General features: G+C 31.8%; 1 protein-coding gene across 2 annotated transcripts in view; it reads left to right on the forward strand.

The window, feature by feature from the left end:
* Positions 1-23,540, forward strand: part of LOC122513656 (vesicular acetylcholine transporter) — a 65,922-nt gene that overhangs the window by 39,656 nt on the left and 2,726 nt on the right. Inside the window, exons 4-11 of one of the 2 annotated variants that reach the window (XM_043630074.1) lie at positions 1,668-1,859; positions 19,791-19,963; positions 20,915-21,095; positions 21,195-21,369; positions 21,504-21,733; positions 21,836-22,047; positions 22,139-22,261; positions 22,415-22,622. In XM_043630074.1, coding sequence (XP_043486009.1) covers positions 1,716-1,859; positions 19,791-19,963; positions 20,915-21,095; positions 21,195-21,369; positions 21,504-21,733; positions 21,836-22,047; positions 22,139-22,261; positions 22,415-22,622 — 1,446 coding nt within the window. In that variant the 5' untranslated portion in view covers positions 1,668-1,715. The remainder of the gene's footprint in view (positions 1-1,667; positions 1,860-19,790; positions 19,964-20,914; positions 21,096-21,194; positions 21,370-21,503; positions 21,734-21,835; positions 22,048-22,138; positions 22,262-22,414; positions 22,623-23,540) is intronic. The other variant, XM_043630082.1, reaches the window with a different exon arrangement.

A 23,540-nucleotide genomic window follows, 5' to 3' on the forward strand; every position in this document is an offset into this window, starting at 1 on the left:
AAATATTTCTACTCCACAATAATTTACTCGACAATAATTCCATACAAAAAACTACAATCCATAGAATTTATAAAATTTTCATTAAAACGGAATAACAAAATTGATCGTTCGATCATCGGTCAACGAAAATACTATTCTCCAATTGGAACGTACCTATTAAAAAATTTACAAATTATTAAAAAATTTGTTCAAACTATTTTCCTCCCCCCGTTAATAGGAATATTCATTTTTCTATCATTTTGTTGTCTTCTTCTTCTTCTTCTTCTTCTTCTTCTTCTTCTTCTAGTCCTCTCTTTTTGTCCGTGTCCTTTCTCGATCATTGAAGAGAAAAATTCAAGCCGAAGGATCGGAAGGAAGGGTGTAGTGGACTCAACTGGGCTTACGCGATTGTATTGGTGCGTAGGTGTGTGTGCGTTCGTTCGGGTCACAAAGTTGGTCTTGTTAGGCCACGGCGAAAGGGGATTCTGATCAACGAAGCGTGCTAGCCCTAAGGGCTCTTCTTCCTCTACCCAGAGAGACACGCTTCGTTTCTCAATTGATTCTTTATTTTACAATCGCTCGTGGCCTTCTTTCCGGAGGACCGCGGAACACGTCGTGCGGGATAAGGACGTTAGATGCTTATCTTTCCCACCCCACCCCACCCCCATCCCTTTTTTCAATGTGTACGTATAGGTGCGTATCTGTGCGAAGGTACCATCCATGTTTTTTTATTTTTTCTTCTTTTTCCTCTTCCTACGATTACCCACAACTTTTAACTCGAACAATACTATTAGGTTCTTGTTTTAAAATTTATTGTTTTTGTAAAATTTATTTTGGAAATATCATTTAAAAAACGCATTAACTTTTGATTCATCCTAATAGATTTGGTTAAAATGAAGTTTTTCGACGAGCTTTGACAAGAAGAAACTTTTATTCGTTATTTAATCTATTAGGCACAGCTAAATTTTGCACAGGATTGTTTCTTTGTATGGCTAAGTACGATACACCAATTGAAATGTGTGACGAACAATGCTGTTCTTTACGCAAACACAACGAAGACTATCATTGTTATGAAACGTTGTGAAGGTATAAAACAAGTGTCAAATAAGACATATGAAAATAATCATTTCATTCAAACGGTAAACGAGTGAGAGCCACTATAGTGGTGGCTGAACCAAAATTTCGTGTATTTTTTAATTAATATTTCTAGGGTAAATTTTACGGAAACAATTCATTATACAGTTTCAAAGTAAAGTTTCAACACAATAAAAGCACGAACTTTTGTTTCACTTTAATATAAAATGACATGTGAGAAAGCTAATATAATGCCGTATAGTTTCTAAGAGATTTAATTAAAAATAGATTGTTTTTCATATTAGGCTCGACAAAATTATACCTTTGTAATTTTATCTTCAATTATTTCATTTATTCTATCTTTATACCTCCGAGAATAACTTTTAATTCTGGATTTCTAAAAACGATATCAGGCAGAAATATCTTTTCACATTGAATTTATTTAAAATAAATCGAAAACGTTATCATCGAAAAAAATCGAAGTAATTTTGAGAATAATGGAAACGTTAAAAATCGAATAAACTTATATCGCATTGGAATACTTCTTTAAATAATTAATTAATTGATAAATACTTTATATAAATATCGATGAAAAATTGTATCTATCGTTGCAGAGAATCGAACCTCTACCCAGTCTTCCAGTCCCAGACTTGGAAACAACCATGCAGAAATATTTAGCACAAGTTGAAGTGATAGTACCGAATCATCTGGAAAAGACACGAACTTTAGTAAGAGGATTCTTATCTGGATCTGGACCAAAATTGCAGCAACATCTTTTGGAACGTAGACATAAAATGGCCAATTGGGTAAGTTGATTTTTAAGATTATTTCAATTTAATCGATAACAAGAACGAAAATCTCCAAGATAGAAAATTGTCATGCAAACTTAAAGTGACAATTATTAAACAATTAATTACATTTTGTTGTTATAAGTCTACATAACTCATACTCATATACGATATACATATATCGAAACTTATGAAATTGAATCTTTAATGGGATACATTTAGAAACTACTATTAAAATGAATCCGACATTTTCTTTTAAATTCTAAATAACAATTCTTGTTTCAACCCAACACCCGTCACTCTTTACTGTTCATATTAAGAATAAATAAGATATAAGTTACTTTAAAATATATACCATCTGCTGTCTGATTAAATATTCTAACGAAAGAAGAGAAAAATAGAGAAAGATATGAACAGAGATATAAAAGGAGGCAAATGAAGAAAATGAGGACGAAAGATACAAAAAAATCTGATAAAGTAAGACAAAAATGGTGAATCTTTTCTTTCTTTTACTTTTCTGTCGGACTAAGTGGCACAACAGCACTTTCGTTTTAAGCCACTACCATGCCTCGAGAGAATTTACCTTCCGTAACGGTTGGGTTCTACGCCATTGTAAGCATCCCTTCTCTCTCTCTCTCTCTCTCTCTCTCTCTCTTGTACATATTCGTAGAATATCCGGGTGTGTCCTTGGTGACTTTTGCGATCTTTCCCCCGCGTGTCTAGCACGCTTCGCACGTTCCCATGGGATTCTTGGGCCGATGCATGCTTGCTTGCTTGCTTGCTTGCTTGCTTGATGGTATACCATAAGCCAGACCCTACTACTACTACTACACCCTTCATCCTTCGTCCACCTACCCTTCGCTTGGCAAAGCCCCCCGTGGCACATAAATAAATAAATAAATGGATTTACGGGGGCCTATGTACGTTTCCTGTACTCTCACTCTCACTCCTAACTTCTCTCTCTTTTACTCTTTAAACCTCACATGCCATTTCTCTTTCTATGCTTGAGTAAAGAGGGACGTGAGAGGGAACGAGGAAGTAAAGGAATATTAGAGTACGAGAAAGAGAGAGAGAGAGATAGAGATAGAATATATTCTTATACAATGCAAATATTATAGGAAATGGAACTGAAATGGAAGGGTTGAATTTTTTATGATTATACTAAATTATATAATAACTTAATTCATTCATATATACGTGCATATATACGTATGCATCTTTTTCATTTTGGTTTGTTTGTTTTTTTGGAATAATAAATAAAATAACTTCAATTGAAATGAAAACGTATATTATTATTATTATTATTATTATTATTTTAGAATGAACCAAAAGTTCGTGCATTTATTGTATTGTTTCAGATAATAAAATTTGTTTAAGTCAATAAAATGATATGCAAGTAAAATATTAATTTAAACCCACGAACTTTTGGTTCACCCTAGTATTGTATAATATTTATTATTATTATTATATATATATATATATATATATATATATATTAAAAATTTATTGAAGAGCATCGTGATTAAAGTAACGTTTCTATCGCGACATATTAAAAATTTGAAAAGTACTTAAAAAGGGTTGTTGAGATTACGAACGAACGTATAAAAAAGATGTCGTTAAGTGGGAAATAAGAAGGAAAGAAGGAAGAAAAAAAAGAAGGAAAGAAAGAACTGTAGTTAAGAAAAAAGAAAGAAAAAAAAAGAAAAAATTTGAAATTATCGGTGTTACTTTTTTTTTACGAGTACGCGAAGGGTCGAAAATAAGAAAATGTTTCGGATATAAAGTTAAATCGAATTTTGTTTCTATCCTCTTTTATTCTTTCTTCTTAAAAGAAGATATTATTAAGATATATAACGTAAGAAGGGATAAGAAGAAGAAGAAGATCGATCATTTCACAAATGTGATTGCTCAAGATAATTTACGTTACGTTCATTATCTCTATGTACCTATTACTTAAGACGAAAACTTTATTACGAAACGTTTAACTCGAATAATCATCATACTCTTACTCAAATGATCTATAATAATCTAATATTATCCAATCAAAATTGACTGGAATAATAAATAAATTAACCGATCGAGTGTTTGATCTATGAAAAGGGTAACGGAATGAAATATCAAACGTTACGATAAAAATATTGAAAGATCAGAACGGAAAAAATAAAATAGGACGAGAAAGGAAAAATATGAAATCGTGATGGAAGATCTGTAAAGGTCTCTCTATCTCTCTCTCTCTCTCTCTCTCTTTCTATTTTTCTATTCGATCGATCGATCAGATGTTGAACTATACCAAAGGAGAAAAGAATTTCGCGAGAAAATTGCTTTTTCGTAGCTGCATCCCTTTCTCCTATTCCACCTCTTGTAAACGTGTAGGGTCCAGCAGAGTCTTTCTTTGACTCTGTTAAAGCCGACTAAACGGAAATGTAGTTTCCTCTGTCGCTTACATACGACGAAGTATTTCTAAAGGACTACATTTTTTTTCTTTTTTTTGCTATACAACGAACCCCCAATGTGTATAAAACACATTTTCTATATGCTTGCTGTATCTTTTAATTATATTATCAAAACTTCAAGAGACAAATTTATCAAAAAGAAAAAACAAAATTTAATTAGTGAAATGAAGAATATTAAAATAAGTAAAAACATTCATAGTTATTTTACTTATTGAAATAAATCATAGAAAAATTATTAAATGTTATAAAAAAGAACAACCAAAATGAAGATTATTGACGATTATTGATCAAATTCTAATGATTTATTAAAGTTTGCGAGACACAGATCAACCAATGAACCCAACGTGTATAAAAAAATATTTTCTATATACTCGGTGTGTCTTTTAATTATTATCAAAACTTCGAGAGAAATTTATTCAGTAAAATAAAGAATATGAAATAACTAAAAACGTTGATTGTTATTTTGCTTATTGAAATAAATCATCAAAAAAATAATTAAACGTTATAAAAAAGAAAGGCTTGATATATTTGAAAAAATACGAACAACAAAAATGAAGATTATTGACGATTATTAATTCTGATGAGTGATCAAAGCTACCGAGGCACAGTGCTTACGCAGAGACGTACAAAAAAGAAAAAATAATAGAGAGAGAGAGAAAAGAAATAGACAGGGTCGTTCGAAAAGCTCTGTTTCGCGAATGAATAATGGAAGTTTCAATGAAATTTTCCAGTTCGCCGCGGGGCACCGTAATATTAGCTTACCACCGGCACAATTCACTCTCTTTCTCTGTTGTCGAGCTTAAAGCTCTTTCTCCCACTGACAAAACCCATCGAGCTTACTGCTTGGACTGGTAGAACCCTTCCACCCTTCACCCCTTCACTCCTATTCCATCCTTTGGACTATACACACTCTACAAAACCCTTTATGATTTCTCTCACCTCGAAATATATGAAAGAACTAATGGAATTAGATCATTGTTAAGAATAATACTCTTCTTTCTATACCCCCACCCACCCGATTCCGTTTACTTCATCTTATCTATGAATAATAATAAAACTTATAATAAATAATTAAAATATTAATTGAATGAAAACATTAACATTAAAACAATATAGTCATGAATAAGAAGGGAATTTAATAAAATATTAAATGACCACTGAAATTAGGACATTGTAGAGAGATTAAGATAATTTATATTGAATTATACCGAAATACTATACCTAACCATTAAACTTTCACCTTTAAAATGATTAAAGAGTGTTTCTTCAAGAAATATATATTTACAAAAATATATTAAAATAAAGTATAAGAATATAAATTAGAATAAAAGATAAGATAACCGTTGGAATTAAAATATTGTTGAGATTAAAACAATTTAAATTAAATTAATACAGAAACATTACACCTAACCATTAAACTTTCACCTTTAAAATGATTTAAATTCCTTCCAAAAAAATATTAAATGAAACTGAATGCCACCTGAATTAAAACATCGTCGAGATGAGAACAATGAAATTTAATTATGATATTCCACATATATAAAAAGAAAGAAAAGGTATCGTGTATAGTAATATACGATCTATTTAAAAGAAAAGGACAAACATAAATGATAATAAAGATCTATAATATATATATATAAATATAAAATATAAAATATAAATATATAAAATATAATATTATAAATAAATAAAAAATATATAAAAATATAATATATATGTAAAATTTATTTATTATATATATATATATATATATATATATATATATATATATATATTATTATATATATTATTATAAAAATTATTATATATATAAAAGTATTAACACAGGCGAGAAAGTACACGCAAGATAAACGATAAAACCGCGAAAGAAATAGAAAAAGAAGGAAAGAGTGTGAGAGAGAGGGGGAGAGTGAGTGTGGGTGAAGGGGGGTGAGAGGGTAAGTGCAAATGGGCGTGTGTCGATGGTCTTTCGAAAAAGGGACGTATCTCTTCTCTCCCTACTTCAAGGAGACAGGAAACGACCGGAAGGACTAGAGGCAATAAACGTTTATGGTTTGGTCAAAAGCACCATATCGAATGAACGTATCTTTTCCTGTCCTTCACTTAAACTCTCTCTCTCTCTCTCTCTCTCTCTTTCTCACACATTCTCTTTTTCCTTCCCTGTCACTTTCTAAAACGTCTTTTTATCGGTAACAATATTTTTCTGCAAAATATAAATATCATATCAATATATCAACATGTGTATCATCTCATTTTATCTGTAACACACGTTATACCAAATTAATTATTTCTTATTTGTTTTTTTTATATTTATATTTCTTAGATTAGTCATTCTATCGATTAATTTTTGACAATTATAAAATCGTACAAATTAATTAGCTCACTAGTATCTTAATAGATGAAATAATGAATTAAAATTGTTCGTTGAGAACGATGCGACGTATCATTTAAAACGTAATAATTGTTCAAATAATTATTAAAACAATTTTTATAAATAATTAGCCAAAAGAAATAGAAAACAAATAATTTCTCTTATTATAACAACACGATATAACGCGTAATCGTTTCTTTTATTAATACATTATGCGTCGATTAAAAAAATACAAAAAAAAAAAAAAGCAATTGCATATGGAAAAATATTGCGTGAGTAGATGCAGTAAAGTAGTAAGAGAAGTATATCGTGATGGTCAGACAGGAAAAAAGGAAGCAGCAGCAAGTAGAGAAAGGCAAGTTAGATGCGTTTGCAGAAAGAAGTATGAAATTCGAAGGGGAATGGCAAAACCAAGGCGTGGAGGAACAACCCCTAAAGTACGCAACTTTTCTTAGGAATCCCCGTGGGCATCGAATGTCTCTTTCTCTTTCTCTCTCTCTCTCTCTCACACTCTCCAAAGACTTATAGAGAAGACAGACAGAAAAGAGAGAGAGAAAAAAGTTTTTCAAGCTCTTGGTAGAAATAAGGAAGAAAGGGAAGGAAAGAAGAACGTTCCTTCAGGAAGGTGACTTCAGCTTTCACACGCGAGAGGAAATTTAAGGGGGAAAATATTTTTCCTTGATACTCGAGACTCTACGCACACACACACACACACACACACATACATACACAACACAGTATATATACATCTGTTAAATATATATATATATATTCACGTATACATCTTACACATAAAGACAAATATACACATTAAACGTATGCAATACATGCACACAGATATACAACACACAGACAGAACTAAAACTCATTCGATACACGTACACAGTTAAAAGGTATATAGAGAAGAAAGTGATAACTATTTTCTCGTTCTAATGAAAGAGATAGAAAGAGACGAAATTAAATGGGATAGATAGAAAACAGTGTTATATGGGGTATCCCTAAAGTTTTCTCTTTTTATTAGTGTAGTAGTAGTTCCCATAGCGATCGTGGAGATTTTCCTGGCGTGTTTGAGAATGATCGGACTTGACGATAAACCGAAACTTTCCAGTAAATCGATAACCTTCTACTATAGTCAAGTGATCTGTTTTACGTGTGTACACTTGCGCATATGTGTGTGTGTGTGTGAAATAAAAAAAAAAGGGCCGTACCTTCCTTCCTTCCTCTTTCTTTTTTTTTGTTGTTGTTTGGTGAAAATAAAAAAAAGGGCTAGGAGAAGAGAGAGAAGAGAGGTTTAGTCCTTTGTCAAACGAGACGGTGGTGCTTGCTGCTTGCTCCCTTTTGTCGTTCGACTCTGCCACTTCGTTAAAACGCTGCCGGGGAAATACTTTGTACAAGGCTATCGAAAGTTCCACTGGGATCAACTGTTCCTTTTGTTGGTGGTTATCCTTGCAATTAGGATGAGAAACAACCTTAAACTATCGTCCTTTTTCTTTGTTTTTGTTCTTTTTTTTCTTTTTTATTCGCATAGACTCTCTCTCTCTATGGTAAACGAATTTATTTATTTCAAAAATATAACGCGAAGTAATAATATTCAAATAATAATAATAATAATAATAACGCGAAAATTAACACACCGTGTTGTCCAATGACAATAACGTTGATTCAAACAAAAATTTATTATTCTACAACAAATGGGAAAGGGGAAAAACGTTAAAGATATTTTTAAACAATAAATAATAATCTAAGTATCATAATAAAAAGTAAACATTAGGAATAAAGTAGCACGAGAGAGGTGTAACGTTAATCTTGGCAATTTAAATGTTTGTCACCAGTATGGGGTTTGTACGATCGGGTATCTCTCTCAGTAGAGCTTAGGGTAGCGTTAGTAATCCCTTGTTGAAACAGCGCTAAGCCCTTACGGATTGTCTACGGAATCGTTGCGACGATACCGTGAGAGTAAAGAGAGAGAGATAGAAATAAAAAAAGGGCTATAGATCCCTCTCGCGGTTGGTTCTTCACCCTTCACCATCCAACCCCTATTGTCTTTGACTATAGATATATTGTACAAGATAATAAAAAGAAACGTAAAAATGATAAAAAAGTTTTTTTTCGCATGTATTCAACCACAAAATCCAATTGTTTCGATAATTCTCACGTTGTTTTCTTTTTATCGAACCAACGAAAGAAAACAAAAGAAAACTTGTTCTAATAAGTATCCACCATCCAAGCCCACCCCCCAAACTTTTTAAACGATAGGCTAGGAAGAAACACATAGGTACGATCAAACCGAAAAAGGTCTCGTTTGTGAAATTGGCTTCGATATAACATAGATCCGATAGCGAATGGGAAAATCGTCATCCCCCACGTGAAACACACAGCCCAATCTGACCCTGGAGATTCACGGTAGCGTTATAGTCTCTATGAAACGCAGGAGGCCCTTCCGAAACTTATAATCTTTTGGGATCATTCTGGTTGGCTTAGGATACTGTATTACGTTTATCGTTAACGTTGATACGAAACTAGAATCGATCAAAATAAAATATAAAAATATAATTCGATATAATTAATTGTTCAAATGTTATATTTGTTATGTAAAATGTTAACGAGTTTATTGATTTATAAAATAATATTTATACAAGTTTAAAGGAAGTATTATTTAATGAACAACGTAATTGAAATGTGAAATGATATTAGATCGAAATCGTGTGTTGATTTTACGAACAAAAATACATACGTTGATTTTACAAACTGTTGACAATATGATTGGTGACATGTAATACCGCGAGATCAAAAGGATTTGTTTCGAATGATTTGAGAAGAAATATGACAGCGAAGGAACGTAACGAGATGGTGATTTTTCGAGAAAACGAGGAAAAGTTTTGTATTCGAGGAGCACTTAACAACACAAATATTTATGGTATCTTTGAGTTTCTCGAGATAAGGGAAAACAAAACAAAGAAGAAGAAGAAGAAGAAGAAGATAGAGGAGGAGGGGGTGGAAAAATACAAGCTGAACGTCTTTTTATTTTATTTTTATTTTTTTCTTTTTTTTTTTGACGGAGAACACGAGTCACGAGAGAAAAGAGAAGAAGAGTAGAGGAGAGTAAAAGAGGGGGAGGAGAAATTTGACCCTCCTCGAATACGCATACCCCGCGGGATTAACCTTTAATTCTATCCTGACTCGCTCCCTTCGTCCTTGAAGAAGGGTCGTTGTCGTTCTCGTCGTTCTCGTTCTCGTCGTCGTCGTCGTCTACCGTGAACGTTCTGATGTGAATGTGTTCTGAAACTCGACATCGACCGGAAACAAGATGGAAATGAAATTTTCCCAATGGATCAACGAGCGAGATTGCACATCGCGAGAATCCTATGAAGTCTAAAATTAAAAAGGAAAAAGAAAAATAATAAAAAAAGAAAAAAGAAACAAATTATTTACGTTATTTACAGTTATTCTACATATTGTCTAGGTAATGTGCAGATTAACTAGGGTAATCCGTTAAAGTTTCATTTCTTTACCTAGATAATCTGCACATTACTTACTAGGCACTTGATTAAAGTAAAAATAAAATCTTTGTTGGAACAACGGCAACGTTTCTGTACGTTTAAATTAACGTAATCTTATTTTTATTTATTTCTTTCGATATCTAAAGAATCAATCAACAAATTAAGTTGGCCAGTACCAAGAAATTATTTCATTGTCGTTTAACGTAAAGATATTTCTACAACAAGAACATCTTCTTTAACGATACTTATCGATACGGAAACCGTTAATGTGTACATTATCTAAATAAAATACGAAAAACTCTTGATTCCCCACCGTTAATGGAATAAATCAGTTAATCTGCAGATTAGCTAGGTAATGTGCAGATTAATAACTTTCGAGTTTTAACGATAACATATATCTGAACTATTTAATACATATTACATTCTTTCAAACGAAAAATACAGTATCATATTGAATTGTATCTATCAGTATAGGTATTATCGGTTTTAATTATTTTAATAAAATTAATTTAGTTATTAATTATCTCAACAGAGACACCTTCTGTACGTACACATCGAGTAAAAACTAATTAATTCAATATTATTTGTTGAAAAATTGTTTAAACGAGTCAATTTATAAATTGATTTATATAACCCATAGAAATACACAGAAGTAAAGAGAAGCTGAACGGACTAGGCTGGACCAGCGGATCGATGAGAGTTTACCTGTGAACTCTTAACCCTCATCCGCATCTCTAAATTCACATTCGCATAGACAATACAAGCTCGAAATAACAAAAAGGAAAAATAACGTTCATTTTTAGGACCCTTGAGAAAAATACACTCATATAACTTCATCATATACCGGTTATATCAAGATTTAGATAGTCTATACACATGGTCCAGTTTTCTTTTCTACAATACCATACTATTGCAGTATCTCTAGAAAAAGAAGGAATAGAAAATAGAATAGAATAAAACGGAACGGAACGGAACACGGTGAGAGAGAATAGAAGAAAAACTATCGAACCATATAATAGAAGAACAGAAGGTGAATATTCTTGCATGGAATGACGAAAGGCAATAATGCACGTACACGTACATACATATACACATCCAACCAATATGATGCACATACACACACACACACACACACATGTATACATACATATATATATACTGTAAACGATAAAAAATAGAAACACTAGGTGACATGATACGAGAAAAAGTGAAAAAAAGAAATATATACGTATCTATAAGTATATATAAAAAACAAACTAGAGACAACACACACACACATACACTAGGTAATAGTAGGGGGAAAAAAAAATAGAAAGAAAGAGAAAGAGAAAGGTGCAAAGGTGTGTATATTCTAGGCAGACACGTTAAAGTGCGCAGAATCCAAGGTAACGATTACAGGAGAGAACAGCCAAAGGCAAGCAGCCGCCACCAGCAGGGTGGTACGTCATCGCGTACAGGTAAGGTGAGACCGAGGCTATCTGTGTTACCACGACCTCGTCCTAAAGGCCGGACCTACTAGAGGTTACGACCAGCTGAAAGAATCGATCGAATGAAAATCGAGTACAGGTAACCCTTCTATAACACGGTTGATAAGTCCCTACAAAATACCCTGTTATATGACATCCAAAATTCCTTATTTCTTTCACTTTTTTTTATTTTTTTTCTCACCCCAACCCAACGCTTATATACACCTGACATTCATTGACAAGTTTTCAATGTATAGATAAATAAATATTATATTATATTAATAATTCATTAAAACGAATTATTCATTCTTTATATATCGAATAATATTACAAAATACCGTGTCATATGACATCCAAAATTCCTTATTTCTTTCACTTTTTTGTATTTTTTTCCCCACCCCAACCCAACGCTTATATACACCTGATATTGATTGACAAATTTTCTCAATATATAGATAAATAAATATTATATTATATTAATAATTCATTAAAACGAATTATTCATCCTTTATATATCGAATAATATTGAAATATATATTATTTTAAGGCCATTTGATTTTTAAATATGTTTAACAAAATCGTGGTATACAGTTATGTAAAAGTACAAAGGTTTTTCGCAATTTATGAATCGTGTTATAGGATGACGTGTTGTATGAGGGATACCTGTACTCTTTTTCTCTTTCTCTTTCTCAATTTGTCTTATGTGACAGATATCATCATCCCCTTTATTTTAAATTACCCCTCCCCTCCTCTATATCTTTCTCTCTCACCTGAAATTTCCTCTACATTTTTTCTTATCTATCAAATTTTTATCCCACCGATCAAACATCTTTTTTCCAACGTTGATTTTTTTTCTTTTTTTGGATCAATAGGAATAAATCATATGATATCTCATATACCTAGTAAATGTTTCATCGAACGATACCAAAATTTATGTTCTTTTTTATGTAATTTAGGTCAAACCATTCGTACGGAGACTTTACTTTATCTTGTTGTAGAAAATATAAATTAGTTAAATATGATTCTTATTATTTAATGACCTTTATATCATACATATACAACGACTCGTGGTTTTATTTTATTAATCTATTAACAAAATATAAGAAGAATTAATATATGTATAACCGATAATATAATAATTCAACGTTATATATTATTTTTTAATTGAAAAATTTGCAAATTAAAATTTATTATATTACTGATCATCGATTCAGATAACTTTCTACACATAAATTATCATAAGATAGGAATTCAATCTTTCATAAGTTCTCTCTTACTCGAATTTGATGTATACCTGCATGTTTCCAAACTTCTAATTCGCAATTTAACTTTCTTCAACGTTAGTCTCGAACTGTCAACGATAAGATGACATTTTCTCGAGGAATTCAAATGAATGTATAATTTTCCCAACCCAACGGTTATATACACCTGACATTGATTGACAAATTTTCAATATATAGATAAATAAATAAATATTATATTATTAATAATTAATTAAAACGAATTATTCATCCTTTATCGAATAATATTGAAATATACATAATAAATAATAATAATAATAATAATAATAATAATAATAATAATAATAATAAAATAATAATTTGTATCATCAATATTATAACGGATCATCGACGGTATATTTCCGAAAATGAAACCACCAGATTCAAATATGCGAATACTCAATCGTTATATATAAGGAAGGTCGATCGATAACCTGCAACGAGAATTACAGGAACCATTGGTAAACCACAAGGAGAGAGAAAGATAGATAGAGAGAGAGAGAGAGAGAGAGAGAAGACCAAGTACAATGAATTATTTAAAGCTGACTCTCTTTATATAAAAGTGGGCCAATCGGAGATCGAATTTTCAATAAACGAGATCAAAAGTGTATATTTGTATGTGAGAAAGATAAAGAAAATACACAGGGTTTACTTTTGTAGCGAATCGATTCGAGTTATTTATTAAGAATTTTCTTTAATTGATCCAATTGAATTTAATCGCTCGAGTTGATACGTTAAAATAAACAAAACAATGCAAAAAGAATAAATAAATAAATAAATAAATTTGTGTTTACTAGAAAATCGTAGTTGGATGATGTGATATTGGTTCAGGACGTGTGTATGGAAAAAAAAAGAAGAAAAAAAATATAAGGATAGGTGGGATCTCTTTGGGATCGTCGAAGTTAATCCAAAAACTGCCAATGATAGGAGAAACTTTTCGAATCCTGTTTTTCATCGTGGATCAACGAATATATCCCTTGGTATCTCGTGTAACACCGTCGAACTCTCCTCGTCGAGGTCTCCGCAATCAGTGTGTCGGACTTGTTGTTACTCCGTGGCTCATCAGAAACTGATCGATCGTCTTTTACCGAGCAATCCCTAATGGGATTTCGATCATAGTCAAAAAATATTTGTTTGTAATTCGTTAAAATATAACGAACGAGATACGTGATGACATTTATAATTAAGGGGAAAAAGATTTTTCAGTTTTCAAATATTTAGTATATCTTATTTAAATTAATTAAACAATTTTAATCTGATATTAATATTTAAACTATTTCATTTGTAAACAAATTTAACTTGAGAATTAATTGTTACATATTTCATAAAATTATTCCAACGTTTAGATACGTGATAACAATTACAATTAAGGGGGAGGAAAAAAAGATTGTTCAGTTGTAAAAAATTTAGTAAAATTTAGCAAAACAAATTTAACTCGAGAATAAATTCAACGTAATTCCTAAAATTATTCCAACGTTTAGATCGATAGATCTATGAACCAATACTATTGGTAAAAAAAAAAGAAACAAAAAAAAAAGAATCGATAATTGAAATCTCCGTAGGAAAAAGGGGGAGGGAAGGAAGGATGATGTGGGTGTCGAGTTTCCTTCAACGATACTTCATTAGCCCCTAAAGTACTGACGATGAAAAGAGTAAAATAATGAAAAAGAGAGAACAAGAGTAGATGTTGGATCATAGAGGGTCAATGGAGAGTTCGAACCGATAGATACTGCAAACCCAGCCCCTGTCAGAACCACACTCTGGTGTGTTGCTTGCTTGCTTGCTTGCCCTCGCGGCACCTTTCGGCGTGTATTCGAACAATGACGAAATACATTGAACGAGTGAAAGATATACAAACGTTGCTAGTTGCCAGCGTTAGTTCGTGGCTGCCTCTGGCTGGGGTGGTCGATAAGGTCGAGTTTGCGCCTGACGAAGAGAGAGAGAGGGAGAGAGAACTGAAAGATAGACTGAGATACTGATATAGTTAGATAGATAAAGATAGAAATAGATCAGTGATAGCAAGAGAGAGAGAGAGGGAAATATAAATACCGAGAGGATGAGAGAAAGGGATAGATATGTCGAGGGATGACTACTTGGTTCGGATAGGAACAGACAGAAGGATAGACAGATAAGTGAGACCGAGAGAAACAGGGAATGTAGTAGATGGAAACTTGCAACGGCATCGTGTTCAGGCTTCTGTTGAAATCTCCGTAACGTGACACCAAGCAAACTTCGAACTGGCTTAGTTGATGTCTCTCGTTCCACGGGCCCTAGCCTCTACTCGATTCCTTCACTCTTGCTAATTGTTCAATTATCTGAAGACTCTACCAAACTCCGAAACGATTCTCCGGAGAGTTTGGTAATGTCTAATTTCTATCGGATTATCTATCTAATACGTTAATCAAAATTTTACGATTTAATGCGTGTTATTGGATAATTTTGTAATTTCTTTTGTAGCAACCTTTGGAAATGTTTCTTTTGCGTTTGTAACTCACTTCGAGTTTGTCTCGAAGTTGAGAGAAAAAATACAAAAAAAATACTTATAATAATTTTAATACAATAATCCAACGCTCCGACTTTAATAACCCCATAATAATAATAATAATAATAATAATAATAATAATGCAAAATCGAAAAAGAAAATCTTATTAGTCGTAATTTTTGTTAATTTACTTTCGTCAATACGATTTTAACTTTTTTTTTTCCCCCATAAAAAATACGCCTGACGCTTTCGACACGCAAATCCCATCGTTTAAACGTTCGAACGCATTTACATGTACATATTTATTGCGCCATGAGAATTTCCTAAGAAATCTGATCGCGAAATAACACGACGATACGATACGAGACTAAACGAATAGACGAGTCATTCGGTAATTTCAACTTAGGATCGTTAAATTGCCGTCACTTACTCTGGAGTAGTAGTATATATATTATTACTCTACTATTACTGACTCTAAACAGTCTAAAAGTTAAATCCACCGACCTGTTTTGTACCGATGTGATCGTTAAGAAATCTGAACGATAGAAAAATAATAAAAAAGACAAAATAGGAATACATAAATCGTGACGATTTTAAAGATCGTTTAATAAAACGTTTCTTAAATGATCGTATTTCATTTTTTTTCTTTTTATGTAATATGTGTAACACTCCTCGTTATATCATAGATGATTTGTCTAATCTATCTCTACAGGATTGATCAAAAGTTTTTTCAAATAATTTAAAAAAAATAAAATCCACTTCGTTAAAACTTTGTTTGTGTTTGTTTGTTTCTCTTTTGAAGATTTATTTTAATTTAAAAAGTCAAGCTTACGGTTTTACGATTTACGCGAGAAAAAGTTACCGTAGGAAGTAATTCATTTGTTAAAATTATCTGTAAAAACTTTTGACACATTCTATAGATCAACAAAAAAGAAAAGGAAAAAAAAGAGATAAAAAAATGCGATACACGCGTCGAGATTAATTCAAATAATTTCTATATACTACATCCACGAGACTTGTCTCTAATAATGATACATCAAGTTAGTTGCATGAAACCAATAGTATGATCATTAAATCTCTGGAAAACTAGACGCTCATCAGTTTTGCAATATCTACAGGAGGATAGATCGGCATGCCAAGTAATTTATTGATACTCTATCATCTCCCATGAGGTAACTTATTATGTGAACACCTGCTTCTATGGCTGCTGCTGCTACTACACCTACTATTACCGGCTGATTACTTATACTGCTTCAGTATTGTTTTAATTATCTACATTATTTCCAACAACATCTTCTTGGATCTTATTAATATCCCTCATTTGATATCCCTGAAAATAACATAAATAATTACCATAAGTATTAAATGAAAAATATAAATAATAAAAGAGAATATATAGTGGCATCTTCTTTTTCTATTCTTTTTTTTTTCTTTTGCAACATACACAACATAATTAGGTGAATAGAATTCTGCCGTGATAAAAAATCGAAAGATTATAAATTTGTATTGATTATAATCTTTATTCGATCCCGCATGAGAGAGAAATAGGGTTTATGATTTAGCACGCAATCATCTTGCCTAATGGATTCTGAAAGCTTCAAACTAGTCCGCTTGACAGGCGAACGTTCGAAAATGCATTCAAACTCCCACCGCATAGTTTACGTGTGCAACACACCGTTACCACCAGGTTTCTCCTATACGATGCAATTTTTTGATACGATCAATCTCATTTTTTTCGGTAAATATAAAGAACGGGAGAGTGCTATCCTTGGCCCAAAAGGAATATGCATGTAACCTTAATACGCCATATTTAGAATAACTTTCTTATACTATGTGTTCTCGTAATTTCCACTAAACAAAAAATTATATAAATAATCATATTTATTATTAATAATAAAATTACCAACTGTTCGAATATAAATATAAAATTAAAGAGGATGAGAAAAAAGAAAAAAAAATATTAAAAACTTGCTCGATCGGTAATGCAGGAATTTATTGGTAAAATATGGCACGAAATTTCAAACGATTGATTGATCTCGTTCTTGGAACATTAACGGTGATCTTCGTTGTAGGTACATGATGAAAGTGAAAAGAACATGACTGAAAGAAAAGAAAAGAAAAAAAAAAGAAAATGAAACTGTACGAGTTTGCTGGTAGTTATGCGTGCGAAACGATGATTATCGTATTTGTTTGCTTACATATGTTTATATAAATACTTACATACACAAATAGGTATCTTCTCGATCTCTGAGTAATTTCATACGCGCGCACGCGAGTAAAATACAGATGAGGTCTTTTTAAAAAGAAAAGAAAAGAAAAAAAGTAAGTTAAGTGAAGATCTCGTGTGCGGAGGTTGCGAAGTGCAGATGCACGTGCGCCTAACTACATGATGCAATTCGACACTAGAAACAAAGTGGTAAAAAAATAAGGACAAAAGATTAACCGTCGTTAGGTAGGAGTTACTGGTACATCTTAAATAAAATCAAGTAGAGTCGAGTGGTAAAATATTGACCAATCGTGTTACGTTTCTTGCTCCTCTTCTTCTTCTTTCTCTTTTCGTTTAGTTTCATTTCGTGTTACCGAAGTACCCATCATTTCGAGAACGAGATTTGCGTTTCTCATTGCGTTAAAATGCAACAACAACGAGAGTACAGTTCGCACGTTATTTGCGTAATTGGAAATTTTACATAAACGCACGACGACATCAGAACAACGACTTATTCAACATTACAAACGAAAAGAAACAAAAGAATATAACAAAATGGCCTTTTCTTCTGCTGCGCCATTTTGTTGGCTGACATTTTTTTCAATGACAATCTTCATAATTATTTGCCCCAATAGTACAATAAATTTTCTCGATGATCTTAAATTCGATTAATTTCGTTCAAAGATTTTTAATTAAAAAGGCAAATAATTTTTAAGTTGAGAAAATAAAATAATAAAAGAAATATGTAATCTCGAGATTTTAATTGTAAGATACTTACTAGGAAATTTCAGTAAAGCATCGAACTACTTTTCTCGATTATTCTTCGCACGTTTATCACTTTGATCGCTACTCGATATTCTTTCCTGCCACTGAAAAATGATATTAAACTATGAAAAATTCATATCGCGATAACGGACGATCAACTGAAAAGAAATATGCACTAAAGGACAGTAAAAATGTTACTTTATTATTTATCAATCGTGATATCCGAAAAATCGAACGAGATAACCTAAAAAATTTCTTAACACATTTATAAAAATCTAGTTACATATCATTAACGGAGGAAATAAAATAATTATTGAGTAAATGAATTAATTAATATAAATAATAATGGATGATCACCACATGGCATTAGTATAATTAATATGATAAATTAAAATTGAAAATAATTTTAATCTAGGATAGAAATAAAACGGACGAATCAGAGACGAGGGAGGGAAATTTAAATCGGGTAAAGACTTCAAGCGATAATATTACGAATATATAGGAAGAAACGGCTTTCAAGAACGCATTGAATGTAGCTCCTGCTCGCTATCTATAGACCATTTGAAAGCAAACCTAATCCGTTATATCGACATGGAGACGACTTCGTGAAACTTGTATAGAAACGTCGAGAGTTCGCTTGCAATATGACCCAGAATAGTTTGGAAAAAAAGCTTACCCTAACACGTGCATATCATACAGTCAAGTTATTACAATTATAAAACGTCCGCGTTACTGCGGAAGTCTATACGCGGATTCCACAGAGGAAATCATTTCTTTTTTCTTTCTTTTATTTTTTTCTACGAACTTATTCTAAAAATAAACACAGTTTTCTTGGATTCCCATGTTACCGACCGAGCTATTTCCTATACGCGCGAAACAAAAATAATTTAAATAATTATTTAACTATTGTCCCATAGATACAGTTTTATTGTTTTATTTATATATTATCAGGCAATAGATAATAAAAAAATAATTATCAACTTTCTATGAAATTAACATTACATTTTAATGACATTATTTTATTATGATCAAAGTAATCATCCTGATAAGAAATTTCTATAGAAATAAAATATATACGCTATAATAAATTTTCTAATCTCTTATCTTATAGCGAAAAAAAGAATTTCTAATTAAATAGATTGTTTGTTCATCGTAAAAATAAAAAACGTGAAGGATGATCGAAGCTTTGGACGCGTCATTAAATGCGGATTATAAACGACGAAATTGCATGGTCCTTTAATTCCCTAATACACCCTCCTGTGAAACCTTCTGTGAAAACCCTCGCGAAAATATCTTGTTAAGCTATTGCATTAAATAAAATTCCAAAGAGGGAAGGTAACAAGTAAATAATAATTCAATATTATTATCACTGAGAATGTGTAAATAATAATTATATGTAATTAATAAACGAATATAATATTTTCAGGCTACCGATTGGTGGTTGCACGACATGTACCTATCCGTTCCATTGGCTTTACCAATAAATAGTAATCCTGGTATAGTATTAGAAGGAAAACAATTTACCAATCAACAAGATGCAGCAATATTTCTTGGAAGATTTATAACAGAGCTATTAAATTATCAGGAACTGCTGGACAGGTAAACAAAAAAAAAAGAAAAAGATAATCAAACAAAAACCAAAATTCCTATTCTGTTACAAACACTGTAGAAAAAAAGTTTTTTCAATTATTCAATATTTGTAATCCTAGCATGCACAACTATAGATTCTTTGAGTCATTGATTTTCTTCAAATCAAATATTCTATTCCTTCAAACAGTCCTTTATCTCAACGATCAAGAAAGAAAATCGTTCGTTCGTGTTCGTTCGTTCGATGCCTTCATTCTGAACAATTGAAGTCTTGAGAATTGAACTTATTTCAATTCCACCGATGCGAGAACACGTCCTTTGGAATACAAGTACCTAAAAGATACTTTCTATCCTTTGTGAAAATGGAAAGGGAAGGTTGAAGCTGAGCTAAGCTAAGTCCTCCACCTCTTCCTCCTCCCCCTCCTCCTCCTCCTCCTCGTCCTCTTCGTGTTCGTAGTCGCTTACTCGAATCTTCAAGAAAAAAGACTGAAGGAAGGATGAACCACCTAAAGGATGAATGCCTTCGTGGAATCGTTCGTGCTACTGATTTAGTTGAGGACAAAAAGAGAAGCCACACTGAAATCAATTTAGAGAGAAGGGCCACGTCCTTACTCTCTTTATCTTTCTTTTTTATTTTTTTATCTTGTTAAAAAAAGAAGGAAGGAAGGAAGGAAGGAATGAAGGAAATCCGGTTTCTAAGATCCCATAGAATAGGAGCATAAAGATGACAGGAACGCGTAGAAAAGGGATCACAGTCCCTTTTCATTCTCTGCCTTTGCTAAAATGAACTCTCATCCCTTCTCCCCCCTTTTTTTTTTTTTTTGAACTCACACTCCACTATTCTTTCTTGTATACCTGATCGGCACGAAATGTAATTTAAAAAAAAAAAGAAAAGAAACAAAATATTTATATGTTTTTATCCAATTGTTTATAAAACGTACGGTATTATTATATCTTTGATAGGTCCGAATTGGAAATCGATAAGGTTAAATCGAAGGATGGAAAATCTATGCAATCATTATGCATGGCTCAGCATTATCAAATGTTTCGAATTTATCGACGACCTGGTATAAACGTTGACGAACAAATCATTTTTGACAGGGCTACTTCGGGTGATCATATTATTATCGCACATCATAATCAGGTAATACAAATTTTCTTTCATTTTGGATGAAACATATTTTGTTGGTATGATTAATTAATTTCTTCTTTTTTCTTTTTCTTTTCTTTTTTTTTTTTGTAGTTTTATAGTGTTCCTGTTAGAGCGTCGGATCGAGGACGAATAACTGAAAGCGAATTAATACAACAAATATTAAAAATCATGGAAACTAAAGCAAGTCCTACTACACCACCTGTAGGAATTTTGACAACTGGCAAAAGACCGGTTTGGGCTAAAGCAAGAGAGGAATTGATGAAAAGTAATGTAGAAAATTTCGTATTATTTTCTTTCATAAATAAATACGTAAATGTTGAGTGTGTGTGTGTGTGTGTTTAAATACTTACGATGGATAATGATTTTTGTTTTTTTAATTTATTTTCTTCTCACTTACAGACGAACGTAATCGTCACAACATAGAATTGTTGGAAAGATGCATGTGTATCGTTTGCATTGACGATGACATTTTACCAGGAACGTTTAACAATCCATATAGAAAGAATGATCGATGGATTGGTGATCGTGATTTAGCCAATGTTTTACATCACGTTATTCATGGTGGTGGTTCTCGACATTTTGCTGCCAATCGTTGGTTCGATCAAACCGTTCAATTGATCCTTGGAAAAGTAATAATCATCATTATTATATCATTTAATTTTTGAAAATAATGAAAATTATTAAACATCCCATTGATATCAATTTTTATGTGTGTTTTGTTAATTTGAAAGGACGGTTTATGGGGTGCCTGTTATGAACATTCAGCTGGCGAAGCACCGGCTATTTTAAACGCAATCGAGGATATAACACAAAAGGTCGATTCTATGCCACCTATAGAAGAAAATTTAGTACCATCTCATTTGCCAGCTCCGGAAAAACTCGAATGGATACTTACGGAATCCAGTTTGAACGATATCAGAGAAGCCATGAGTAATTTCGATTCGTGAGTCATTTATTTTATAACTTGTTTGTTTTTTTTGTTTGTTAATAATCCGCTCTGTAAACAAATTAATTCGTCTATTACAATTGTTTAGACTCGTCGAAGATTTGGATTTGTGCGTTATGAATTTTATGGATTATTCGAAGGAATTTGTTAAATCTTGCAAAATAAGTCCAGACGTTTACATACAATTGGCATTACAATTAACATACTTTAGGTAATATATTTTAGAAACTACATTTATTTATTTACTTATTGAATTATTTGAAATATTTTATTTGGAATATTAATTGATCATGAGAGAAAAGATAAAAAAAAGAAGAAAATTCATTTGAAAATCTTACTAAAATCTTTTGTAATAATCTTTTAGATTGCATGGTAGATTAGTGGCAACTTATGAAAGTGCTGGTATTCGTCGATTTGCACAAGGAAGAGTGGACGTTATAAGAGCAGCCAGTCCAGAAGCATTAGCTTGGGCCAAGGCCATGTGTCAAGGAGATCCAGAAAGCCAATCGACAAATCAACTAAACAACATTCAAGACGAAGGCTCTAAAAGAGTTCAGTTCACCATTTACAGTGTAACTGAAACTTAACAACACATTTCTATGCTAACAATGATTAGTTTTTTTTGTTTTCTTAACTTCTTCTCCTTCTTTTCTTCTTTTTTTTTTGTTTAATATCGAATCATTTATTCTAACACATTATTAAGCTAATAATTTCAATTGAGATAATATGAGAGTGAGAAATTGTTTTGTTTTAATTATTACAAATGTTTACGCGTAAAATAGTATCGGATTAATTAGAAAGAATCACTGAATAGGGAAAAGTAGTAGTCTATTTTGTTTTTTGTACGTTTTTTCCTCTCTTGTTTATTCGAGAAAGAGGAAAAGACAATCAATTAGATCTTACCTCGCTCTTTTCGTACCCGATCGAGTGTTTGCGGGATGCTTTTAAGGGGATTTTTTCCGTTTGTTTTCCTTTCGAGCCTTCTTCCCTCGTTCGATGTTACAGAACTGTTATTTCTCGTTTATTTCTTTGTTATTTCAGACGATATCTTATTTAGCTGGATATTGTGTATATACTGTTGAACAAAAGATATTTGCTTTTTAAACGAAACCAAGTAATATAATAATATTCCATAATCATATGCGTAACGATATTTATTTCTATTTTTATTTATATTTTTATTTTTACTTTTTATTCATTTGACCCAGATAATTATCATAGATAATATATTTTTTTTTCCTTTATTATTATTCCTTATTCTAACTTCGATATAAAACTTTACGCCATTGAGTTAACCTCGAGGGGAAGAAAAATAAAAAAAATTGTACTATGCAGTGTTAAAATTTATCTCTAATTTTATACTACGAAGGGGGAGGGGAATTATTGACTTTACTAATAAGTTTACATTAATAATAATGTCGACACACATTTTTCATAATTTTTATAATATTTGTGTAGTTTTATATTGAAAACAAATTTCAACATTAATT

The sequence above is a fragment of the Polistes fuscatus genome, unplaced genomic scaffold, assembly GCF_010416935.1.
Source record: "Polistes fuscatus isolate 324 unplaced genomic scaffold, CU_Pfus_HIC Scaffold1, whole genome shotgun sequence".
Lineage (NCBI taxonomy): Eukaryota > Metazoa > Arthropoda > Insecta > Hymenoptera > Vespidae > Polistes > Polistes fuscatus.